The sequence below is a fragment of the Hippocampus guttulatus genome, chromosome 1 (genome assembly GCF_054856545.1).
Source record: "Hippocampus guttulatus isolate MCC_2025c chromosome 1, RoL_Hgut_1.0, whole genome shotgun sequence".
Taxonomy (NCBI): Eukaryota; Metazoa; Chordata; class Actinopteri; order Syngnathiformes; family Syngnathidae; genus Hippocampus; species Hippocampus guttulatus.
Genome location: NC_141261.1, coordinates 2,521,637 through 2,548,854, shown reverse-complemented (window position 1 = coordinate 2,548,854; position 27,218 = coordinate 2,521,637). Strand labels below are relative to the sequence as shown.

Below are 27,218 nucleotides of genomic sequence, written 5' to 3'. Positions count from 1 at the left end.
GTTTCCAGCTTTTGATTTTAAGATTTGAATATTGCATTTTTCTGCATTGCAATTCCAATTTGAATTAAACGGTTCAACAATCGGTTCAAATGCTCTGATCCAGAAATGCGTTCCTGTCACAGATGGGAATTTAACATGGAAAATCTCGATAACATCACAACATCGTTTGACAGCTCTAATATATATATATATATAAAAATTGTATTTTAAAAGTGATTTCAACAAAATGTCAGTATAATAAGCCTCTGAATGTATTATTTAAAATAATTTGTGATACTACTCACCATTAATGTGAATGGGTTTCTGTTCCTCACGATTGCTAATAATCCAGCAAAACTATCGGAATGAAAGTCATTTTGCGGGGTCCATACGCGAAGTTACTGCTGGCTAGCTTGCACACTGCTCAGTAGCTTGCACGCTTCCTTTCTGCCGTCCCTCGCACAGTATTTTAATGCGAACGTAGCATGGGGCGTGTCAAAGTGCCGCTCTGCATTCGGCCATTTCATCGATGGTATTTTGTCATTGCAAATCAGACACACCGCAAAACCTGTTCTTTCTACAAAGGCTAATCCTTCGGTCCATTCGTCCCGAAGTCGACCAAACCCGTCATCTTTTTTCTTTTCGCCATTTTATTCGCTTAGGATTAGCTTTGAGCTAATGGCCGAGCGGGTTGATTCAAAAGGGGGCGTGTACCTGTTCTCACTGCAACGGTGCCGTTGGCCAGTATCATCCAATCAAAATGGCTCCTGGAGCCAGCTGCAGCCCAAACGAGGAAATGAGCAGTGAAAAATCGTTCGATGGATGCATTAATAAACAAGAGAGAATCTTTTTTTTAATCTGCGAGCCAGATGCAATCATCAAAAGAGGTTCCTGACCCCTGCTATAAGGAATTGATTTATGTTACGCGCATGAAGTCATCGTGACAGAATTTATCACACTAGTACCAATAGTAAAGCAATAAGTTTTGGACATTTGTGACCGGTGCTTTTCTGTTGTAACAATGTCTTCTTTAGCCTGTGTCAAATGGCTTATTCCGTTCTATTCTGTGTACATACACCAGAAAGTTTCTTCAGGACTTGGACACTTTTCAAAATAATCCACAAAGTCAGGAGAGTTGCAGCACTTAGTGTTGTTTTATGAAGTGATGTTAATGGGCATGCAAACATCTGTCATCAAGTCTGATTGAGTTTGAGCATTGTGATTGTGGGCCTGCGGGGGACATGCAAGGGGGCCGTTAATCGTGTGTTTACAACAGAACCGGCCCAGTGTGAGAGCGAACTAAATGAAGGACCCACTGTTGTGTTTGCATCGGTCGTGTTGTTCGAACACAAATACGCTGAAATCAGAAAGAGTTGGAAGTTAATATGACTCGGCTAGCAATTTACTTGTATCGTTCTGTTGCATTTGACAGGAATTGACCACATTACCAGTTCAAAGGTCACCAAGCTCTTTCTGATGCATTATCAGCTATGATGAGAAACCCATTATCTGCGGACCATGTGGCCATTTCCCTTTCACAAAGCATCTCATTCAGTTTGACAGTTTTATCCGTTTAATCATCATTGCACTTTTCATTTACATATATTAGAGCTTTGAATATTTTGTGGTAATTCATCTGGAATGGAAGCACCGAATGACCAGTTTTCAGCTAAATGTGCTCAAGATTGATCTGTGTCTATACTTTCAAGTTAAGAGTTTGTTTGGTTATTGCTCAAGTCCCCACCCATGGCCAAAGTCATTTACGCACACACACACACACACACACACACACACACACACACACACACACAATAACATGCCTTGTTCTAACAACTGCAGTCAAAAATGAGCAATACAACGTGGACAGTCTGATGTAGTGCTAATTTGTTTTCTTGGACTGATCTTAAAGAAGAAACTTAAATACCTAATGAGCATGTGAAGTCATTTAAATGAATATCATCAGTTTGACTTTACCCCCACCCGCCCCAGGCCCCAAACAATTACAGTTAGATTGCATGCATGAGGTTTTCTCAGCATGTAGCCCAACTTTATTCATTGTCAGGTTTCTTATGTTGCAGCTTTATGTTACAACCATTTCTCTCACATAATCATAAGTCAGTAAGCCCTTAATATGAAGAAATGCAGAGCTTCTACCATTTTATTTCTCTTAATCATCATGAAAATGTTTGTACACTTTGATTGCAACCCACACGTGGTAACTCGAAGTGAATAGTTGCATTCTGGAAAGGCGCAGGTAGCACAGTGGAGAGCGGTTGGCATGTCTTGCCGCACTGCTCTGAGGGTCAGCGCTCAAAATCTTAACTCCACCCGCAGCATTTATTACAGTGCAATAGAGGGAGCACTTGATCAACCAAGCATCAGAGACAGCGACCACTGTCATCTCTCATTCTTTCCATGAGTTAAAAAGCAATGTGATAAATGGCTGGGTCGAAGCATTACAATTACATTTATGTTAAATGGGGTGTGAATAAGTCACTGACTGCCAGTGTTACAAACAGTACAGTAGCACAGAATATTATACTGTATACCAGGGCTTCTTAACCTGGGTTCGATCGAACCCCAGGGTTCAATGAATCGATCTCTGGCGTTTGACGAAGCCTCTGCCGTGGTGGTTAAGACGCACCCGACTCAACAGGTCAATTAGTTGTGACACGCCCGCTTGGCCATCACTGGCTGCAGATGATCACATGACATTTCTTGTCCAATCAGTGCTGCGGGAAATTTAGTTGGTTCAGTAGTCAATATGTGACTGTCATGATAGTACATCGTGTGTTTTTTTTTTGTTTAGAATTGTTTTTATTACATGCTAACTACATTTGAGCAAAAAAAAGAAAATGGTCAGACGAATATATACAACATGGATTCACATGCATCACGGAACGTGATGGGACTCGGCATCCTATCTGCATGATTTGTCATGCCAAGTTGAGCAACTCTCGTCTTGCACCGGCAAAACTGGAGGACCACTTCTTGAATCAGATTTTTGTTTTTCAGAAATGAAGGGTTCGATGAATGTGCATATGAACTGGTTGTGTTCGGTACCTCTAATAAGGTTAAGAACCACTGCTGTATACCGAACCTCCATTTATTATGATCAACGTAACATTAACAAGAACAGTTTTGTTGAATGATTGACCAATTCTCTCATTACAGCCGACTCTCTAAGACTAAAGATAAAAATGAGACTCGCTTCAACCAACTTTCATTTTTTTGTCAATCAACAGCTGAAAAATGTCACATTCATTATTTCGGGTATTCAGCGTTTTATTAAAACAAGTCATTTTGAGGGTGTTGTGAATTGTCACTTTGTCCAAACTAAATGCATGGCTACTTGGTTATCACAAAACTCTTGTGTTTAGCGTGATTCAATCACTAAAGGGAATATAAATAATGAGTGCATTTTTTTGCAACATTAATGACCATGGGGAGCCTCCAATGGTGTCTTTTTCATTTCACTGCGACTCATTTTGGCAAACTGATTGACTGGCGATTAATCCGGAATACAAGACAATGTGTCAAATTCCCAAAGTTGATTAATTAGACATACGCTAGCAGGAAAATAAAGATGCACCCGTTTTTACACCAAGCGCACGGGAACCTGGCTACCAAAATTGAGCCCCGTGTGTTAATTCAGCTCTCCCCACTACTGCAGTGGTCATCTTCCCAAATGAAAAGCCGTATATAACAACAGAATTTGGAGCAGTACTTCATGAATAGAAAAGCACTTACTTTATAAGAGCACTCCCGTGAGGGAAACATGTAGAATAGAGAACTAATAAATGAAATAAGGAAAGCTAAAGAAAAGTAGGGGGTGGGGGGGGGGGGATTACAGCTGCGGTATAGTAGCAGGAATTTCCATGCTGCATGAGAGGGAAATAAAACGATGACATCTATGATGAGCTGTGAGACGTATTGGTCAACCACAGGGAACAGATCCATCGACTTTGACTGCTTAACCGACAACAAAGATAAAGGAAGTGGATGGCTTTGACTTGCCAGACATTTGCATTCATTTTGCTCTTGCTATGTTATTTATTATCATGCCAATTCTGTCGTAAGTCCACTGTGTTCATCTCACAGTTGAAGTTTGGCTTCAACGCAGATACCGTCGTCAAGCGAGTCTTTTTTTTGTGGAAGCTCAACCCTTTTTTTCTGTTTGTAATACTATCTTCCGTGATTTGTAACAGTCTTTTCTTGCACTGTACAATACACAATTTGTTTTTTTTGCCCTGAGTACACATCTGTATTATTTGGATGCTTTCTAACCCATTAAAATAATAGAATAAAATGAGATGTAAATGAAAAAAACAAGATCAACACCCCTCCCCCCCCACCCCACCACGATTCCGATCAGCCGAAAATGAAGTGACCGTGGCTGATTTCCTGTCACCTGATTGGTATCGGGCCATCCCTAATTTGAGCCTCTTCACCTGAATACATGAAGTAGAAGCTCCTAAATCCTTTATAGCACTGGTGTCAAACTCAAGGCCCGGGGGCCAGATCCGGCCCGCCACATCATTTTATGTGGCCCGCAAAGGCAAAACATTATCAATGTGGACATTTTGCAATCATTTTGTTACCCTGTTTATGCTCATTTGAACACGAAATGAACAGAAAACAAAAAAAAAACTGGTCATCCGTTCATTTGTTGGGTACAAGTAATCATACAACGAGATAATTCAACATTTATTCTTTTTTTAATTTGTATTTTTTTTTCAACGTAATTTGAAAATTATACATGTTTCTCTCAGGGCAACTTAATTTTATACCGGGGTGCGTTATTCACGAAATTTATTTAAATATATACCCACACATTTGCATAACACTGTAACACAATGCTTCAGCATTAGAATATCTTATATAACTCTGTTGGCCTAAAAATTGGGGGGTGGGAGGGTGGGACTTGTATTTGAGGCACTAAGACACAGAGTTGCATGAGTTCTCAAATGCCAGGCAAACACAAGCGGGCAGAACCAATGTGTGATCTGAGGCCTTTATAGGGCACTCAAATAAAGCCTCTCGAAAAAGAGAACCTTTTCATTTCTTCCTCCACTTCCTTACCTTTGAGATTAAATCATATGCATGACTAAGATTCGTTGCTACACATTGTGTGTCCATGTGAGTAATGTCCCCGATGTAATGCTCTACATCTTGGGAGGGACTTAAGAAGGATATTTCATTTATATAATAAATGAAATTTTGTGGCATGTGGAACAGTATTCTTTGTATAATATACATTCATTCATTTTCCGAACCGCTTTATCCTCACAAGGGTTGCGGGGGATGGTGGAGCCTATCACAGCTGTCTTCGGGCAGTAGGCGGGGGACAGCCAATCGCAGGGCATACAGAGACGAACAACAATTCGCACTCGCACTCACACCTAAGGACAATTTATAGTGTTCAATCAGCCTGCCATGCATGTTTTTGGAATGTGGGAGGAAACCGGAGTACCCGGAGAAAACCCACGCAGGCCCGGGGAGAACATGCAAACTCCACACAGGGAGGCCGGAGCTGGAATCGATCCCGGTACCTCTGCACTGCGAAGTCGACGCGCTAACCACTGGACTACCGGGCCGCCGTATAATATACAAAGATATGCATTTATTTTTGCAAGCATAGTACATTTTCAATTCTCGGAATGTTAATGCCGTACAAAAAGTGCATGGAAGCCTTTGTTAAAAGCTCCCTTTCTTTTCTTTTCTGTCGTAATAATAATTGATGGATAATCCAGCACAGAAACAATAGGATGTAATTGACAGCTTGCTTTATTGTAGGACCTGTCAGCTGTAATGTTTCCCCTCACAGCACTTGTACGCATTCTTCGCCGCACCAAGAGTCTGTGAATGTTGAATGTAGAAGCATTGACTCAATAATCCTTTATCTCAGGCATGTGTAGCTCCGGTCCTCGCGGGCCGCTGTCCTGCCTGTTTTCCATCGCTCCCTGCCGCAACACACCCGATTTAAAGGATCAGCTCATCGGCAAGCTCCGAGGAAACATGAAAACGATCCTCATCATTTTGATTCAGCTGTGTTGAGAGTTTTGACACCCCTGGTATATCTTGAGGCTTGAGGTTTATGACACTGTCCATGGTGCTGACAGTTATTTTTGTTTGACACCATTTAACAGAATCTTAATTAAGCCTTGAGATACATGCCAAGATGACAACATGAGTCATTTTTAGGAGCATGTGTCTCTGCTTTGACTGGTCCACTGCAATATGTAAGTTACTGTTATCTGCCAGTCATTTGGAGTCAAATCAGACTGGACGCTAGAGAGAAGCAAATCATGATATGCATGCTCAGCAGATGGCAAAATGAAGATATTTTTACCAATCATGCATCACATGGTCTTTGGTTGCAAGGCATCGTGGTTGGACATGTTACAACGACCATGAAAGTGCAGCAATTTACTGGTGGAACCGTTTCTCAAAGTGTCATTTTCATCTGCAACGGCATGTAAATCACTGCATCTCCTTACTCGCATGAGTAGTTTCGGTAATAAACACAGCCAAGTAATCATCAGCACTCCCTCACCCCCCATACTTTGTGTTTTTTAATCCTATTTTTTCCACGATTGCATAATCATGATCTGCAACCAACAGCTGTGAGTACTCTCAGGATTTCATCACATGCAAATGAAGTTCTTGTTTCAACTCCTTCCTGTCTCCCTGGACACACACAAAAAATGAAGTAACAACACTAGGAAGCTGAGTTATGCAGTGCACATGCATATTCAAATCAAAAAGAAGAGGATCTCTTGAAATTGAAATAATCAATTCAGCTTTCAGCCTAAGCTTACAATGACGTTGAAATTCTGGGACACACAGTGTCACCACACAACCTCTGTAGGTGACCTTACTCTGTTTGACTGAGTGTATATACAGTAAGTATGATAATATGTGGATGAACCAAATCCTTCGGACTGCAGAAATCTTCCTCTTTTACTTTGCCTACTCTTCCTTACTCTGTTTTTTAGGCTAACAACAGTCAATCTGTCAGAGACCAGGAGCCTCAAGATTAACGTATTGTGCATAAACGGTGCATAACCTACGTACCCTGTACATACGTAGCTGTCCAATCATACAAACGCACACTCACACACACACGCAGACACACACTTTGAAAAAACTGTTCCGTCATTTCAGGTATGTGAACATAAACGATGTAATCTTTTCAGTGAACGTGAATGAACCCATCACCTCCTGAAGTGATTCGTTCTTTTCTGAGTGTATTTGAGCTCAGCCATGTGCATGTTGTCAATCACCGCGAACGTCCAATCAGCGGCCAGCATCAAATGAAGGAGGGACTTCACTGAACATACTGCCACGCTGTTGCCATTCATGAAGGAGTCGGGGAAGGAACTTCCCAATCGAGAACGATCCATTCCGCAAACATGCCGCCTGTCCCGTTAGAGAACGATTCAGTTAGTGAACATGCTGCCATTCTGGTTTTTATTTTTGAATGAGAACTACATATAGCATTTAAGTCGCTGAACAACTATTGCCTTGAGTAACTCACGATTTGCCAAGAGCTCAGCCGCGAGCGACTGTGTGTCGGCTGTGATCTGAAACTGAATTGCCAAATCTGTTGAACGCACTGCCATGCTACTGGCAAAAACCGAACGAACTTCCCGTTCGCGAACGATTCAGTGAATGAACGTGATCTTAGAGAAACATATTGAGACAGGTACATAAATAACATTTAAACACAGGAAATATCATACATTAGTTTTGGATTCTCCTCTTTAAGTGAAGGATCAGTTTCTCTTGATCCAGTTTAATCGGTGTCATATACTGTACTTGCCTACACTAATCCTAAAAAAGTGGGATGATGTTTCAACTAATTCCAGAAGGGATTCTCTGAGACGGCTTCTTTAAGTCTCTCAAGTCAGCTAATTTTGCCGCTATGACACATACTGTATGTATAAGCAGCATAACAAATGGATGGATTACAACTCGTAGGATGTTGTGTTTGCGTGCCCACGAAACTGTACCACACAGTGCCGACTGTATCTTTGTTGCGCTTTTGTCTTCCTGATGCAATCACTTAGCTTTACAGTATTTCATCAGTCAAATGGTGAGACCCTAATTTCAGACTGTATATGGTATCATTACACATTTTCTCTTCCTATTAACCTCAGGATACCAAGAACTTACAAGCACACACATTTAATTAGAAAGCTGGCCAACTTTAATATACTCCTCCGCTTTGTCTTATATGTAAGCGGCAGTTTGGAGAAGACTTCAAGAATTCTTTGAAAGAAAGTCTTGTGTGTGTGTGTGTGTTATTGTTTTTTTGTTTTTAGTCAGCAGCAGTTCTTGTTGGAGCGACGCAGTCATTTAAGAACTTTTTGCAATGTTTATGTATTTATTTATTCATTTTTTTCAGTAGCCTTTGTGCTAAATCTAATTAGAGGTTCTAGTGTGAGTGTTACATTTCTGCATCTCATGTTTACGTGGGATATTATTGTTCTCCTCACCAAAGCGTGGCCTTCTTCTGTGAGTCAGTCAGTCAATATGCTGCTTGCTTTCCCTGACAGAAGCTTTTTAAAAAGTCTCTTTCAAAAGAATGGGAAAAACATCTCTGATTTCTGAGACTTTTTTCGAGTTGCAATTGGTGGCACCAATTTTTCGCTCGTCAGTGCCAACAGTATAAAAAAAATGTTTTTGAAAACATTTTGTTTTCTGGTGTATAACATATGTCAGTGGCATGGTAAATGAGTGGTTGCCATATCTGCCTCACAGTTTTTGTGTTTGGGTTCCAATCTGGATTGCAGTTTCCTGAGTGTGTGTGTGTGTGTGTGTGTATATATATATATATATATATGTATACTGTAAAGCGAAATAGATTGCTAGACAGATAGATAGCCAGTTAGCTAGGTAGATAGAAAGATAGATAAAGTGCTTTATTACAGCTGCACCGGTTGTGAAAGTGCTATATAAATAAAGCCGTATTGTATTGTATTCCCTTAAGCGTAGCTCCATCTAGTGGGTGCATAACACAACCACATCCACTATTGTAGCTTCTATTCTATGCACCTTATAATGTCGTGCGCCCTATCTATGAAAACAGTTTTAAAATAGGCCATTCATTGAAGGTGCGCCTTATACTCCGAAGTGCCTTATAATGCGGAAAATATGGTAATTTCCTTTTTTCATAGAAATTAAAAAAAAAATCATCTGAGTGAGGAAGATAAATCCAGTGCATGTTGTAAACCATTGTAGAGAGAAGGTTGCAGGACTGCCTAGTGGCGTAGTAGCCACTTCTCAGGGTACTGAGTCCAAACCAAACCTTTCTGCTTGTAGAAGGCAATTGTCGGATAGGCACAGCATTTCGAAAAGTTTTGGTTGGGTTGTCTTTGAGGATTAAAGCAAAACGCAATGCTGATGGTAGACAACAGTTTGCTCCCATCAAGCGTGCCTGTGCAACTAATTCGTACAACTTGTCTTTTGTTTTTGCCCCCTAAATTCACTCATTTTGTTCAGTCCTGCCTCCCTTTATTTAACTTGTACTTTCCGGTTAATGCCATGGTCTTATTCTGGATTGTCTACTCATTGGCTTGTTTGTTAGTGGGAGGTTCATGCTTTGCTCTCTGGTCTCCATTATGTGTTTATAAGCCAGATAAGTGATCATCTCCACTGACCACTGCACACAGCCACTCGTGTCACTCTTGATCTGAGCTAACCTCTTGCTGTGTCGCAAATGCCATGAGGCCACATGTGTGTGAAACGGTTCCTGCTGGTCTTGTGACTCAGTGGACATGTAATGTTCCCAGAGCTCATTCAAGCAGCAGGAGGTTTTGCACGCCAACATACAGAGAAGACACTGTCATCTAAATGAAGTGTGACTTTTGGTGCGAGTGCAGGTTTTGCTGCATTTCCTGAGGTGCTGGAGCATTTGAAAATCTGTGTTTCTGCCTCATGAAACATACATGAGGTGAGACAATTCGCAAGGTGTATTATTCATGCATTAGTTCAAAGTTGCTGAATATATTGTAAATAGTGTTTGCTGTGTTCGCTGGTGATATAGCAGGACTTTAAATAGCTTGCTCCCAAACCTGCCAACTCTACAAAGATAATTGACTGACTTCATAAATGAGCTTGCAAAGCTCAGTTGCGGCGCATTTAAGAACGGAACCACGGGTCAGAGATTTAATAATGATAATCGTTTCAGGTTAAATGCATCAGTGACCACTAATGGATGAACTAGTTCACTGATGCATTAATATGGCTCACGTTTCATCAATGTTCCTGGAATGTGCAATGATTATTGTGATGTGACTATGTGACTTTATTCAGGCATATTTTGTGGAATTCTGCAAGCATGATTACACAAGCTCAATACGCGAGAGTCAAACACAATTTCACCACTGATCACACCTTAGTTATAATTGCCATCCTGGGACTGGTTATGAATGTGAAACTATACATTTAAAAAATTGGAGTCAAATAAAATGACGGTATCCAGACACATGCATTGTTTCAAGTCTTTCACGGGACACGAAAAATTATGAGGCAGGCCCGATATGTGAGTTTGACACTGTGTTGTGCTCAGAAAAGGCAAAAGATGGTGTTCCTGTGGTGGGTGCTCAACCAGTAAGTACAGGCCAATCGACAGGAACAGGAGTTTGAAACTTGTTTGCGGGGGTTCCTCTTCTTTGCCAGTTCAGAATTTATAGAGGTAGCCAAGGTGCAGAGAGCATCCGGTTTTATCTCTGCTCTTTACCAATGTGCTGAAGTTCTGATGGCCTCATCAACCCGAAGCATTACAAGGACAGTTTATGTGAAGAGAAACGGCACCTGCAAATCAGAAGTCCTTATTCTCAGTCAGAAGAGAAAACTCGAGTTGAAGATTCCATGTATGTCAGGGTCTTGTTCACTGTTCCACACAAATCTCAGAAATATTTCTAAAATACACCATTTTTGTATATGTGTTTGAGCTGTTCGTGTACACGACCATTTGAAGTCCTTGAAAGCAGACCTTTTGGGAAAAACGCCAGGCAAGGATAGTGATGATCCAAACTCAGTGTTGATGGGGACAGTTTTGTTATTATCGCAAAGAATGAACAACAGAAGATGGAATCATGATCTCCTCATATACACCAATACCACTGCTGAATTTATTCTTTTTGGCATGTGTAAATGTTCATCCTGGTCTCCCACAATACTGAGAAACGGAGGAGTGAGCAGAATGCGTGACAAAGGAGGCTGCCGCTGTCACTTTTTTTAGGCTTCAGATTTGCTAAAAGAGCCTCAGCCCCCGACGCGTTTTCATCTGGACAGATGTATTGTGAAAATCATTTAGTTTAGACTGCGGTGGGGAAACTATACAGTCTTATGTGTCACCTTCACCCTGCCTGAAACTCTGTAGCATATACATTTAATTCTTCGCGCTCCAGCATGACGAGCTTCCTCACAGAAGCAGAGTCCATCACCATGCCAGTCCTTCCTGCTGCCCCCCCCCCCCCCACCCCCGCCCAACACTCAACTGCCGGGACAAGCCCATCCATGCTTGGCTGCTCCTATCTCTCAGCATCTCTCCGTGCTGAATAAAACATGTATGCCACACACTGCTGCTCTTCCCTACTTGCAAATCACGGCCACCTTGGCTCCTTTGCGCCTCTCGCATCCCTCTCCTCCCTTTTATCTCAGCAGATGCATTTCGGTCCATTTCCTCTCCCCGCCTTGCTCCTGCTCCTCCTCCTTTGCCTCTATTCCTTGCCCCCAACACACACACCCTCCCTTGTCCATCTAATAGCGCTCGCTCTCCCAGGTGATCGCCGTTGAACCGAGCGCTTCCCCTTCACTACAAGAGCTGTGAGTGGTTGACTGTGCTCAGCGCGCGCCTCAAGCTCTCCAGGCAAACCCTCCCCACATACATGCACACGCACTGTCCATGCACTCAGTACTGTAGAGGAAGAAGAAGTGTGAGACCACACTATTATTGTCTTTGCTGCGAAATTAGCTCATAGAGAAAGGGAGGATGGGCTTGCATCAAGAGAGCATGCAAAAAGAGGAGAAAGACTGTGGGAGAGCGGTAGCGTAGACAGACGTGAGAACAAGTCCGTTTTCCCAAAAACATCTCCAACTCACACCCTGGATAATGACACCCATGGGGCGAGAAAGTACAAGTGACAGCAGCCCTCCACATGGTAGCTAGGGTGAAGCCAGCTCTTCCAGCCTTTTTACGCATCACATGGAGCTCTGGCTTACTGGGGGAATGCAACAATGGCCGGTTCCAGCAACATTCGCAGCCTGAGCCGTGAGCAAGGTAAGACAAGCAAGCAGCCCACCGTTGGCACTTTTCCTGCATGTGGCTTTCAAGAAGTAGGCCGGCTCAAGACTCTCAGCTTCTTGTGTTATTCCACCATGTGACTGGGGAGTGACAGGAAAGTAGCGTCGACTTATGACTTTAGCCTGTCCCTTTATTTTCACTTGTGATTTTGTCTTATGCTGTGCTGGCTGCTAAATCGAATCAAGGCATTCACTCTCAATGGTGATCACATCCTGTTGGGATTTCTAACAGGTTTCTCTCACCTCTTTGACACTTTGTGGCTCTTTTATTGGCAATTTGTTTTCATTTGTTGACCCAAGTTGATACTGAGATGAGGCCAAGCCCAGCAGCATTTTAGTGGCCACTTGAGTGGAGAGGGAGTGCTGACACACTACTCATAAAAGCCTCTTTCCAGAGTCCCATTTTGTCTGTCAACTGTTTCAGGAGAGGACCTTCAAACCCATCCAGCAGGAGAAAAAAAAAAGCGAGTAAAAATCAAGTGATTCATCTTTGACAACTCCATCAGGTTTTAGCACAGCTGCCACCCCCTCCACCTCCCCCCTCCGTGCTTTCCAGCATTCCCACAAGCCCCAGTAACCATAGAGCAAGTCATTAGCGCCGGATCATCGTGGCTCTCAGGAGCAGAGCAGCTACCGACAGCGAGAGTGGAGCTTCATAATCACACTTTCACAAATCTATACAATGGAGGTCTAATGCCTCCAACTCCTGTTCCTCTGAGGTGTGCAGGCTTGCAGCCGTGTCACTCATCCCTCCCAGCTTAAACTCGATGTACCTCCTATTGTCACTGAGGTGTTTCCTCGTCATACAAAGTAAAATTATGCAGTTACCGTAGAACTACAGCGCAACGAATTTTTGTCCTCAGAAAGCATTCTAATTTGGATGAAACCGAGAAAGCAGATTTTCAGCAGTATTATTTACTTGATTTTCCACAGGAAATAGAAGATAGATCTTATCTTGTATTTTTGTTGGCGTGACGCTGCGTAATGTGATTCCAATTCAACTTACAGTCTATTTCTATTTTTGAAAGTGTTCTAACTCATATCAATATGTTTTGCTCGTGTTCCGTCTGTGCCTCTTGGCGCCCAGCGAGTTTAAGCTCTTTTTATCAAAAGGCAAGGAACCAAATTTGGCCATTTATGTCAAAATATTATTTGATGTCAACCAATCAGTTCCCTCCAGCCACGAGTCTCATGTCGTCTTTGTCTCTTCAACCTGCTTGTATTTAGTTCCCAGGTTTTTTTTTTTTTTGTCTCTGTCAGTTCACTTGTTTTAGTTGCTGCTGCTCTGGCGAGTTGTTGTTTCTTTGATTCGTTTTGACGTTGTTTAGTTTGAACACTCTAAATTGTCCCTAGGTGTGAGTGGTTGTTCGTCTATGCGTGCCCTGCGTGAAGCTCTCCAAAAACTATGTTGTTTACTAATTCTTGCTAGCTTCTGGGCGTACTTTTTTTTCTTCTACAGTATCACATGACCGTGACAAGTGGTTTAACGTGTACAGAGGCAGAGGCAAACGCGCCCGATTTTCCAAATAAAACTTCTATCAAACTACGATGAGCAATAATATATTTTTGGTTCTTTCTCTGTAGGCGGTGTGTGCCCCATAGACCAATTTTGCTGCTTTAGGATATGTGATTAAAAGGATGCATTTTGGGATTTGTCTCCTCTCTGGTGTCGAGAGTAATTTATTTTTCCGAGATGCTGTTTGCTCTAAACATGGATCGATGATGAAAAGACACCATTGATGACACATCTGTTGAAATGATCAAATTGATGTGCCTTTCTGCAGCTGCCTCAAAAAGAAGCCATTCATGTCATTTATTCATCAGCGACTATCATCAGTATGATCACTGACACAATGAAAGTGCGGATCCCTGCTCCAGAGCTCGTCCTCCACGCCTATTGTAACAGGCCAGAATTTAACAGCTCGGATAACATTTGCGGTTGCGTTCTTGATATGAAATGAATATTTCAGGCTCGCAGGGGTTCGTGTAGAACTGCTCCCAGCTGTGATGCTGTGTTGTTGTAGACCAATTTGTCACAGTTCAGAGGAAAGACATGCACACAAAAGCAACTCGGAGGTACGAATAGAGCGGAACATTGAATTTACAAGCAACCAGGTAGAAAACCAAGGTGGCACAGACTGAAGTCTGACAAGCAACAGAGGCAATCCTGTAGAGGACGTGACTTCACAGTATGTGTTGCTGACAGACAACACGTGATTTTGGTGGAAGTTGTGTGACGGAGTCAAAGAATTCTTATAAGGTTAGGACCCAGGCGATGTTATCAGCTTGTTCAAGACAAATCAATCTTGGATTTGTTTCCGAAATATATTGTGTTTGAAGATATTTGCTGAAAATGTGCAAAGGCAGAACAATGTAATACTCATTGTAAAAATATATGGCAGATCCAATTGTATGCGCCGGGCTTCACTTTTTCCACATTTTGTTATTTCTATAGCCTCCTTCTGAAATAGGATAAACCCTTTCACGATAATGTAAAAAAATGAAATAATATTTGAAAATGTATTGAAAAAATAAAAACATGAAATCACATGCACATAAATTGCCTTTGTCACAAAGCTCAAGTGCATCATATTTCCACTAATAATACTTGAGAGGTTCTTACAGCTTAATTTGAGTCCACCTGTGGTGAATTCAGTTGAGTCGACATGATTTGGAAAGGCACACCCGTCTATTTGATGTCTCACAGGTGACAGTGCACAATGTACAAACCAAGCGTGAAGTTTAAGATATTTTTGCCTGAGTTTTCGAGGACATCCCTTGGAAATGAAGACGAAGCAAAAACATCCTTATTATTAAAAAAAAAAAAATCATAATAGGGGAACAATATGTAATTAAGAATGTCATAATATAAATCGGCCTGTGCCATTCCACAATAGAATGCCGGGTGTGTTAACCTGAAGCATCTGGTTTTATGAGAAATCCCTCCATGGGTCATTGAACAACCCGCCTATAGAAATATTGATCACATATAGGGTCCGTCTGTGAAATTTGCCATTTCCCTTACGTATTCCAAGCATAACCCTGAGCAGACTTAATGATGACATACAGTACTACGATGCAAATTGCAACAGGGGCACAGTGCTGAAGACAATGGTGAAGATATTCATCACTCTTTTGTATGGATAGACAAAGTGGGATATTGCTGCTGTTAAATGAAAGGTTTCATAGCCTTCCTCAGTCATAGGTTGTGTCCCCTGGTGTGAGCGTGGCTTCAGTTTAATAAGGTGGACATATTTGATGATCATGATAATGACTGAATGCACATCACAGGGATTTTACCAAGGCGTGATCCGCTGCCACTTTTAGAGAGAACTGCTGCAGTGGTGTCAGTAAGCACGGAACCATTTATGAACATTGAATTGTACAAAATGCATAGCAAGAAATCCACCCATGTAAGTTTAAGTATATGTGAACAATAAAGTGTCATCAAGCAGGTTCCACAGAGATATGGTGAAGTTGGAATATGAGATACTGCGGAGAGTCTTTTGTTTTCTTAGAGAGGGGGAGTTTTGTTTTTGTCTTTCCATTTTTCTTTCCTTGTACTTTTTGTCCTTAATCTGAGTTAAACCCAGAAATTGCTTTCAAAATAATCTTTTAAAACTGTCTTCTGACGATAACATCTTTTTGAAATACCAGTGGGTTAAGAAATGAGCAAAATGATGTAGACTGCGAATGATTTCCCACAGGGCATCAATATGTTCAAGTTTTTTCTTTTTTTTTTTATTGTATAATGTGGAGGTGTAGAGTGTGGAGCTAATGGTGGATGAATCGGTCAATAACTGACCCCCGCTTTTAATAGATGCTGGCAAAGGCTTGTGCCTGCAGCTGGTGAAGTCTCATGAAAAAAACCAAGTGACGGTGCGTATGGTCATGCAAGACGCTCGAATGTGATACTGCTTGCTTCACATGACTCATTTACTTCTGTCATTCTTTTGCCTAGATACATCGCTTGTTGAGGCTGTACCATATTTGACATAAATATCAGAGGATGGCCTCAAAAAGCAAAACACATCCACAGTTGATTGATTAAATACTTGTAATGCAATGCACCTTTATATATATATATATATTTCTTATTATTTATTATTTTTTTGGAAGTAGAAGATGTGCTATCTACAAGCGACAGTCACAATGTTAAGCGATAGTCACAATACTGTCCTTTGCTATAACAAAAATGTATCCAGCATGTGGCATTTTTATCAAATGATTAAAAGAATCTATTTTTAGGACTATCCACCCATTAATTGATGTCATTTGATTAGATTGATGATGGCACTATGTTTCAACCTCAGACTGAAATTACTGACACCGACATTCTAGATCCCACATTGAAATGTTGGAATGCAATATTACCTTTCTGTGGTCTGGCCTAATTTTTTTCTTCAGAGGGAGTTTTCATGCAACATACCAGGCACGTTCGCTGCATTGTGTATTCATTTGAACATTGCATTTAAGCATCCTTGGCAAGCACCTTTTTCTATGCTGCTTGTCCTGATTTGGGTAACGGGAGAGGCAGGCAGGGTATAACCTGGTCTTTGCCCTGGAGTGGCCCTTTATCACAAAAACATTTACATTCACATTGACACTCGTGGACCATTTAGCCTTCAATTATCATTCACGCATGCATGTGTTTGGAATGTGGGAGGAAGCTGGAGCACCTTCAGAATACTTACCAACCTTGAACGCAGAACCTCTGAACTGTGAGGCAGATGTGCGAACTGCTGGACCGCCAAGATATGAATCTTACTTCTTATTGCTGTCAATAGGAGAACACAAAGTATCCTGATTTTGAAATCAAGTTCGCTTCACTCCACCTAAATTTGACAGACGAATGGATTTCTTTGCATTCTGCATCTTTGAAGTCAAGATGGCGCCCGAGTAGGCAGCCGTCGGCAAGTGCTCTCATGAGCCTTGCTTTTTTTTGTTGTTTTTGTGTTTGTTTTGTCACTTTGTGTTGTTTACGTCGTGTGGACCTGATGTGGACTTTTTTCAGCATTTTTTGGCCACGACATTCATCAAGGAGGACACTCTGTGCTCGGTGGTTGCGCCTTCTCGGCAGCATGGGTATACCAGCACTGTTTTTGACTGGGAGGAATGTCGGCGCCATTTGACTGTCGTTGCTGGACAGTCCCGGGGCGCTTGTGTCTTGCGCCTGTTATGGGCAGCATTTTTCACAGCCCCGCTCTGTTCAGCGGAGAGATCGGTGCTGTTGAACGGTCTGCGGCTGGATGGATGTAAGTCTTGAGGAGCCGACGATGAGAAGAAAGGAGCGTTAGCGCGGAGCGCCGATGCGGATTTGGAACTGGGAGTCGCGGCTTGGAGTTTGAAGCGGATTACGTGGGACAGGAGAAGTGAACTCATCTCTTTTCGTCAATGGACGCTGCAGCTTCGTGTTTGCTTTCAAAACTTAGCTTGTAGCAGACGTGTGCACATTTTCAGCATGACGTCTCTGATCCACTGGTGAAAGGACACTTTGATCCTCTCCTCTTTCATCTAGAACTGCTTCAGACAACAAAGTGTATGCAGAAAAGTGGTGAAGATTGCACGACTGTCTGTGCCCTATGTGTTGTGTTGTGTTATTTTTGTTATTTTGACTTCAAAATGGCGCCGCGAGAGTGGCTGCCTTTCCAGCAGCTCCTATATTTTGTTGTTCTACTTCTTCCTTTCATAACTTTGCTGCTGTGAATTGGGAATTTCTCCATTGCGAGACGAATAAAGGTTTTCTTATCTTATCTTTATCTTATCTGGTCAGTCTCAACGGTTTGTTGTTGATGTCCTTGAGGCCTGCCTTATGTGGTTAAGGTATAAAAAGAAAAATAATAGACTTACCCAAATGCTCTGTTGTTTAGTTCATGTCTTTAGCATTGATCCTCTTCAGAATGTTGCGCTTTGAAGAGGCAACCTGTCTTCCTCAGAATAAAACAATGGTGAAAGCATGTTCAGTTGTGAGCCGCAACCTGAGGCCACCCTGACCCTCTGTTGAGATCCAATACAACGTATTGTTGTCTTCTCTTCAGGACAGTAATGCTTTCTGGTATGTGTGGTTAAAGAAAATTCAATTTCGAGGTGTTGTAGTGGTGAACACGTCAGTTAAGCAGTTCCGAAATTTGGTTTCTGAATCCCAGCTCTGGTTCCTTTGCGGAGTTTGCTTGTTCTCCGTGTGCTTGGACATGTTTTCTGCCAAGTATGATTTTGAAACTCATAAAGCGTGTTCACTAAATACTTCTCTTTTATGTATTTATCCCTGCGGTTTCTATGGTCTTCAACTTGTCTTCTACTTTCTTCGTCTTGTTCTTTTTGGATTTGTGTGACCATCTTAATTATTTTGATTTTACTTTGATTCCCCCCCAAAAAAAAGCAAAACTTAAAAAAAAAAGAGATAATTCGTTTCAAGAAAATGGTTAACGACAAGAGTCGCAACTATCTAGTTATACTGTACTGGGAAAAATTACTGTTTAAAATTGGAAATGTTCAAATGAGTAAAAAGCTTTCTCTCTCAAACTGCTATAGATCAGCTAGTAAATGTCATGATTTTGTTTCTCCTTCAGACACTTCTTGCTAACTAAATAAACTCAATAAAAGAGGCGTTATGAGATTTGATTTTGTTGTTCATTCTCATATTGCACAGTTTTTTCTCGTGATATTCCAACCTCTTGTCATTGTTACAGCTCTTTTCTCAGAATATTTACTCTCATATTTACAGTTTTGTTTTTTTAAGTTCTTTGGATCATTTAGTGCCCCCCAATACCTGTGTACCTAAAGATGTGATCCTTTTTAAAAATGGGAAATTTGCTTTTACTGTAAATCAGTTGAGCTTAATATGAAGGAGTTCCATGTGAGAATCCAGGTTCTCACGCCTCAACATATATGTCGTGATACCTGGAGCTCCATAAACCTCGACACATTCTGGCGTTTCATTAGCAGCTCTGTGACGGGAATGCATCGGTTGACTGTGAGGCATTTTTTTGTGACCTCGAGTGCAGCTCTGTGGAAAGGAATACTGACAAACAGCTTTCTGGGGGGAGTCCGGGCAACTTGGCGGGATCATCTACAGTTCAAGAAGAGACCTTTCATCTCTGACTGAGTTTTGCTGTTCTCCCGGCAAAGAAGAGTGACACCAAAAGCAAACCACAGGCTCACTTTGGAGTTTTTAAAATGTGAAAACTTGAGGGAGGTCACGATGGCAAAGGACTCTGGATCAGGTAAAGACCCAAATGACTTGTTGTGTGTGTGTGCATTATGCTCTATAGTGGCGGTGCTTTAATATGTAACACGGTCTCTTGCTGTGTTGTTGTTTTTCCCCTAAGTTTTCAGGTTCTTTCCAATTGATACTATACAGACAAATATTCAATATCGGTCATGTGTTCAACTTAATGACTAGATTGAAATTGTAGCTCTTAACAGATGTGGCAATCTTTAAAATCATCAAAAGCTTTGAGAAACTTCAAAAGTTCAACCGTTCTTACCAGTGTGTTTTCGCAATATAGGGCCAGGGTGTGCATTAGTATCGCAGACTGTTGGGAGCTCGAGTTGTTGAATAAACTGAAGAGCCTCAAGGACAGATGGGATCATCTACCGTATCCATGTACTATGTAGGATGTTACTGCTGGCAATTGTTTGTCGTGATAATCGATTAATCCAAGTTCCTCAATTCTTGCTTGTATATGCACTTCATTTTGTGAGTACTTTGTAGAAATACGTGTGCCAGGTTGTCTTGATCAATATGTAATGGTATTCGCCTGATTCTACTTCATGGCTTTCTTTTATTGATAGAAGTTGTGGAGCATGAGTCGGAGTTTATTGTCCTATTCTTTCCTTTTTGGCATGAAAAGTGTGAAAATGACGTAAAACGCCAAGTCTTGGTCCTTTAACCAGACTCCGCAAAACAACAACAAAAATAGAGTCATCAAATTGAATTTGTGAAACCAAGGAATCACATTAGTTAGAAACAATACTGTGGAATGAACAAAAGGTCAATGGGAAACAACGATCAAAAACTAAAAACTAACTCAAAGTGGTGGACTGAGCCAGAGCCGACGACGGTGGCCTGATCCAGAAATAAGCACAGAGAATCTAACTATGCAAGATAGAACCACTCGAGAAACAAAATTATAGAAATACAAATGACGAACAAAAGTTCAATACGAACGGGTTAAAACAACGTCATACGAAGAATGAGAAATACTACGGAACTAATGTTCACAATGACAGAGTTAGATACGCAACATAATTGTTTGCCGTCTTCCTTGACCTTCCATCCGATGGTACGTGATTGACAGTCGCTGTGACACAGCAGGCTCCGCCCACCGGCGATCCCCAAGAAGACAGGCAGGCAGAGACATAGGAACATGACAAAAAGATTATGTTCGTCCTATGTTCAAATGCAAAGACTCATGTCCGAGTGCCATGAACACATACTGCATGAGAGCATGCAGGCTGCCGTACGGGAGTTTAAATGTCAAACGAGCAAAGAAATGCCAAATGGTTCTTTTACTCATTTTGATTTTGATTAAAGGAAACATTTTCACTTCCCTCTCATCCTTGAGCAAGACATCACGAGGCCTCTATATGGAAGCTAATGTCAAAACATTCTTTTTGTCATTGGAGATGTGCCTGCAGGGAAGGAAGCGACATTCGCTTTGCAAAGACTTGTCAAATGATTGATGCGCGGGTCAATAGAATTTGCCACGGCACGCAATTAGTCGTATGTGTGAATGAAAACTATCAGAGCAGTGGGACACTGCTCACACATGGCCGACTGTCCTTGTTCCTCACACGACTCAGTGGCCTTCCACTGCACAGCTTTCTCGTCTTGGGCAACATCCAGTTGACTTTGCAATGGTGACAAGGTTACTAATGTGCGTGTCAAATAAGAAATGCAAAACATAATTACAGCGACCTTGTATGCATCCTCGACCAATTAAAAGTACATCTCGCCCTGGCTTGTCAAAAGTTGCATTCATTTTTCAAGGCATTTTTTCAGTTGATTTTCATTACCTTCTTGATCACATCTCACTAAAAAACAATTTATAATATACAGGTACGTCTTCCATCCAGTTACCTGCACAAAATGCGTGCACATACCATCCATCCATCTTCGAGGGCTTATCCTGTACAGCCGGGGTCACCAACCAGGTAGCCCTCGAGGCCCACATGAGTAGCCCGCAGGCCTGTTCTAAAAATAACTCCCTCGTGACGGGACATTGAGATTTTCAAGTGATGTTGTAAAAGTAAGGATAAACGGAGTAGAATGGATGGATGGATGGAGGCACAAATTGAAGGCGGAATTCCCACCACACTATTTGACCAATAATCAAATACCTTGGCGGACTTCCGGGGTGCTCGTTGATGGGCTCGGGAATGATCAGATGCACACGTCTTTTGAGTCAGTAACACAGAAAAGTATTTAATCCCTACCAAATAGTCTAATACAGCATAGATCAAGCCAATTATTCTAAACAGAGCTCTGGGTCATCAACTTCTCCTAACCGCGAAGGTAGCGAGGCAGAGTGACCAAGACGCCTTTCCCTTGACCCACCTTTAATACAATTCCCCAAAAAGGTGTGTGTGTGTGTGCGTGTGTGTTTGTGTGTGTGTGTGTGTTGTCCTATTGTGAATCTTCCTTTGATGTGTATATGGTCTCCAACATTTGGCCATCTTTTGTTGTTGGAGTCGGTCATCCTGCTGTGGGGCCTTTTCTAGTGCCGATTGCGATCTCCACTCCAGGGATCCAACCGGCCTCTCCCCTTTGCTCGTGGCACCTTGGCACCCCCTGTTCCTCAATCACACTCAAATGCAAACAGTCTCTCATTTATACTCAGAAAAACATCATTATTTGCAGTCACTCATTCCAAACCTTCACCCGAATCATCTGTAACCATGAAAGGCCGCACTGAAACAAAAGCAAGTATTTTGTCACTGTATGAAAAACCGCAATATAGCAATATGAAAGCCTATACTGTGAATGAAAATCCCTCCAAAATACAAATCTGCTTGTCCCTTATCGTCTGGCGGAGTGGACTTGTCACATCACTGCAATGTGCCAGGCGTCTTGGGCTACTATTTTCCTGTCGTGTATCATCACTACAAACTTCACTCAAAACCAAGATATGTTGATCTTTCTGAATTTACATCTCAATGACGTGTCTAAATATTATGTCTAGGTAGTTGAGAAGTGGGACAGCATTGTTTAGAGTAGAACATTCTGTCTTAGCAACATTGACATTTTGACAAATCTTAGCAGCTGTCGACTAAATAAATCACACGTCATTAAATATTGATTTGTTTAAGAGGATTGCATCTGTTCCATCATCCATCCATTTTTATTGCGCTTGTCCTCATTAGGGTCATGGACTAATTGCCAACCAATTGCAGGTATAGACAGAACACCTTTTACACCGACGTGGACTAATTAGAATCTTCGAGCCTTCGAGCAACCTAAGAAAATGAAGAGTTTTGGTGGTGTGGGAGAAAGCCGGTGTACCTACAGAAAATTCAAACGACCATTGGGAGAACATGCACACTCTTTCCAGGATATGGATGGATGGATATATACTGTACACTCTTTTGGTTTCAAATCTCATGTCATAATATATTATGACCATCAAACAGCAAAACTTCAAATGTGTGTTCTCTTTAAATGCTTATTCAACGGAGGATAAAAATCACAGCGGTTCCAATTATCATTGCAGCTGTCTTTCAACACGATGATTTATTCAGTGGTTTGGAGAGCAGCTGTAATTGGGCATTATTGAATCCTGCGTTCTCGTTTCATCTCATCTGGATTTGTTTTGAATATAATGATGTTTGAGGGGCTGGAACAGTAGGATATTGGTGTGTGAATGAAATAATATATCTTTATTCATCCCTTGAAATAAGCATTACATGAGTTTTGAAAGTACATTGCCATCCATCCATTAATTTTTCCTTCTTCATTTTCTCATCTGTCCTTCATTTGTACTATTACAATTTCAGCCCAGATAAGGAGTGATTGCTTGTTGATGACAGCAAGTTGGAAATAAAAAGTTTGGATTCACTTGCAGCAACTGAATTCTGTTCTTCATGGTCATAACAGTTGGCGAGAGTTAAATTGGCCAAACAGCTTTTGAAAACCTCTTGGTGAGACGTCTTATGTCGGCTTCACAAGCCATTCCATTTGTTAAATGGAGACTTATCACAAACATCATGAGTATGGATTTTCCACAAGGTGAAACAAGTCAGTGCAGAAAAAGAGCATGCAGTTTTATCTTGCAGCAGAGAAGTTTTATTTCTGCATGTTTACGTGTGGTGAGCAACCGCCAACCCTCTTTAAGAAAACCTTTATTCGTCTCGCAATGGAGAAATTCCCAATTCACAGCAGCAAAGTTATGAAAGGAAGAAGTAGAACAACAAAATATAGGAGCTGCTGGAAAGGCAGCCACTCTCGCGGCGCCATTTTGAAGTCAAAATAACAAAGATAACACAACACAACACATAGGACACAGACAGTCGTGCAATCTTCACCACTTTTCTGCATACACTTTGTTGTCTGAAGCAGTTATCGATGAAAGAGGAGAGGATCAAAGTGTCCTTTCACCAGTGGATCAGAGACGTCATGCTGAAAATGTGCACACGTCTGCTACAAGCTAAGTTTTGAAAGCAAACACGAAGCTGTAGCGTCCATTGACGAAAGGAGATGAGTTCACTTCTCCTGTCCCACGTAATCCGCTTCAAACTCCAAGCCGCGACTCCCAGTTCCACATCCGCATCGGCGCTCTACGCTGACGCTCCTTTCTTCTCATCGTCGGCTCCTCAAGACTTACATCCATCCAGCCGCAGACCGTTCAACAGCACCGATCTCTCCGCTGAACAAAGCGGGGCTGTGAAAAATGCTGCTGCCCATAACAGGCGCAAGACACAAGCGCCCCGGGACTGTCCAGCAACGACAGTCAATTGGCGCCGACATTCCTCCCAGTCAAAAACAGTGCTGGTATACCCATGCTGCCGAGAAGGAGCAACCACCGAGCACAGAGTCTCCTCCTTGATGAATGTCGTGGCCAAAAAATGCTGAAAAAAGTCCACATCAGGTCCACACGACGTAACAACAAACACAAAGTGACAAAACAAACACAAAGACAACAAAAAAAGCAAGGCTCATGAGAGCACTTGCCGACGGCTGCCTACTCGGGCGCCATCTTGGACTTTAACCCACCTCTTCCTACCCCCAAGACAAAGAAAAAGCTTTATATTTTTGATCATTTGGAGCTGAAATCTCAAGCTAACTGTATATTACGTAATCAAACAAGAGGAGACAAATAAAGGCAGATAAACAGCCAGATAAACATTTATATTGGTACACTACTTTATACATCCCAAATCAAGGGAGCACTCAGTCCCATACATAAAGCAGTTGTGATCATAAATGCTGCGGCAGCACCCATTTTGGGTCCGACCAAAACTAATTATTGGGTCCCAATGGTTGCTCGCGTATTGGGTTAGGATCATGCAGAATCAGTTTAGTAACAACCCTAATGAGGACAAGTGCTACAGTCGATCAAACAAATGGATAGTTACTGTTATGAAAACTGTCGGATGCTGTCTGGTGTGACAAAGGCGAGCTCACACTACTATGTAAATATGAATTCCTTGTGAACATCATCTGTCAAAGGTCATTATGCGAATATGTGGATGATTCAGATTCAGATAAACCCTATAAATGGAGACATACCTGTACATGCACAATTAAATGTCAAATCTCTGATTAGCTTTTTCAGATGTGTAGCTAGACACCATTTGTCCTTTGTCTAATTTTCTATTTTGGTGTTTGAAGAGGTGTGCTCTGAGGCAAAGTACTAACAGAACACCAGATAGTCTTTATGCTGTGTTTTTAGACAAAGCGTCAACAGCAGTTAGAGAGCAGATTTACACAGCAGAACCTTCTGTCCCTACCTCCAATTGGCCACGTAACGTGCGTCTCCGAAAACATCAGACCGTTTTAGGGGATTCTGCAGAAGCTAATCCTCTGCACTGAAACCACCAAACTCACTCACACACACAAGCTGGCATCATTCCCCTGCAGAGATAACCAGCAGGCCTCTGCCTTCTCTGTGACACTATACCATCTGGCACTGTTACGCGTTTTGGTAACTGCACACACGTTTACACTCATTCAGTGCCTAGAACAATGGAAACAAGTTGTTCAGCGGCTGTTCAAAAACCCCAGTGGAAATAGTGTTGTTGTCAACAGAGAGGAGGTAAATCTCATCTCCAACCCTTTTTTCATGCATTACAAAGTGATTGATTGTTACATTTATTACATTATCATGATCGTGGTTATACATTAGTCTGCTAGTCTGGTATTTAAAATGATTATAGGACATTACATTGCTGCAGACTGAGCTGGCCTGGCCCTGATATGTCCTGTGTTCATGCAGAGGTTGATGTAATGTCCCGCGCTGTTTTATTTATAGCTGCTAAGAGGGAGTAAGGGAGTTTGTTTCTCTCTCTCTCTCTCTCTCTCTCTCTCTCTGTCTCTCTCATGTGTTGTGTGTGTATGGGTCAATTTATTAAAATTGGACAAATAACAGTAAAGTCACTTGTAAAATAAGTAAATAATCACATGCGCAATATTTGCTGCCATGGTTTTGTATGTGTAAATGCCTCCCATGTGGAAATAGCCATCCTTAAAGTCCTATTTTCAATTGGGTTTTCAGTTTTTGGTTATTTTAAATTTTGGACTCAAAGCAGTCCTTATTGACAGAGCCAATCATGGGGGCCCAAAGGTGCAAAATGGTAAAGACCTAAAAAGATTCAGCGTGGCTTGAACAATTTCAATGTGTTCTCCTTCAAACTCTGCTGATAAATGTGCATATATTGGTCTGCCTACTTATTAAACCCACTCAGCTCTTGTCTTTATACAACTGTAATAACAGTGAAGAAATGCAATAGGTATAAGAGTTTCACAAATTCATACATATCTAGGAAGTAACATCATGTATTTTGCTGTCTGCTATTGTATGAATCCACAATGGTTGCCTCATCCTGACACTTCAACTCACAGTTCCATCTTGTATATTGTAACAAGCTAATGCTGCTCTCTCCACTGGCATTAAAAGTCAACAGAGCTTAAGTGACAAAGATGGACTATTTTCAAAGGAACCCAAAACAAGAACATTTGGCACTAAGATGCATTTGTGTTAGTTTTAATGGAAAAAGACACGTTAAAGGTGAAGTCAACCCACAAAATTCTTAAATGTGTTCTTTGTGTCTAAACACGGCATTTTGATTAATATTGGGTTTGTGGAATATGAGTTAAGAAGTAAAATCCACCTGTTTTTAATCCATCTAAAGGGGCGGCCATTTTGCCACTTGGTGTCGACTGAAAATGACATCATGCCTCAGTGCTCAAATCAAGACCATTGGTGGGGTCACCTATTTACTGTGTTTGGTATATATATGGTATATAAGTATATAAGTAAAAATGCTGTGGAATAGGTGCAAACTTGTGACTACGTTTGACTGTACAGTCAATGTAAAAAAATGTATGTAAAAAAATGAACGTTATTTTGCAGTCTTAATGCTCCGGTTTTCCGTGCGTACGTGAATGGCACGTTCGTGGGCTAGGTCATGACGTCATGGACACTGCGTCACGCAAGTCAACGTGAGCAGAAGTCCGCCTGGTTGTTGTCATTCAATATGCTCCACATTCATAATTTGTATAAATCAACGCATCATTGGTTTCACAACGACAAGCCGTCGAAAATCCATGCATACGTCACTTGGCCAAAAGTCAGAAAACTGCGCAGTAAATTGGATTTTGGCCAACTTTTTGCAAACAGCGTTTCAAAATGTCGAACTGGAAAAAGCAAAAAAGACAAACGTCTTGGTCATGGTGAGTTGTCTATGAATTCTTTGCCCAAGTTTTT

The 27,218-nt window shown here is 41.6% G+C and overlaps 1 protein-coding gene across 3 annotated transcripts in view; it reads left to right on the top strand.

The window, feature by feature from the left end:
* Positions 1-27,218, top strand: part of plch2a (phospholipase C, eta 2a) — a 114,057-nt gene that overhangs the window by 42,954 nt on the left and 43,885 nt on the right. Inside the window, exon 1 of one of the 3 annotated variants that reach the window (XM_086135722.1) lies at positions 12,193-12,271. The exons of the other annotated variants lie outside the window; for them this stretch is intronic. Within the exon in view, the coding sequence (XP_085991848.1) occupies positions 12,229-12,271 (43 nt within the window). The 5' untranslated portion in view covers positions 12,193-12,228. Of the gene's footprint in view, positions 1-12,192; positions 12,272-27,218 lie in introns of those variants that run through there. 3 annotated transcript variants of the gene reach the window in all.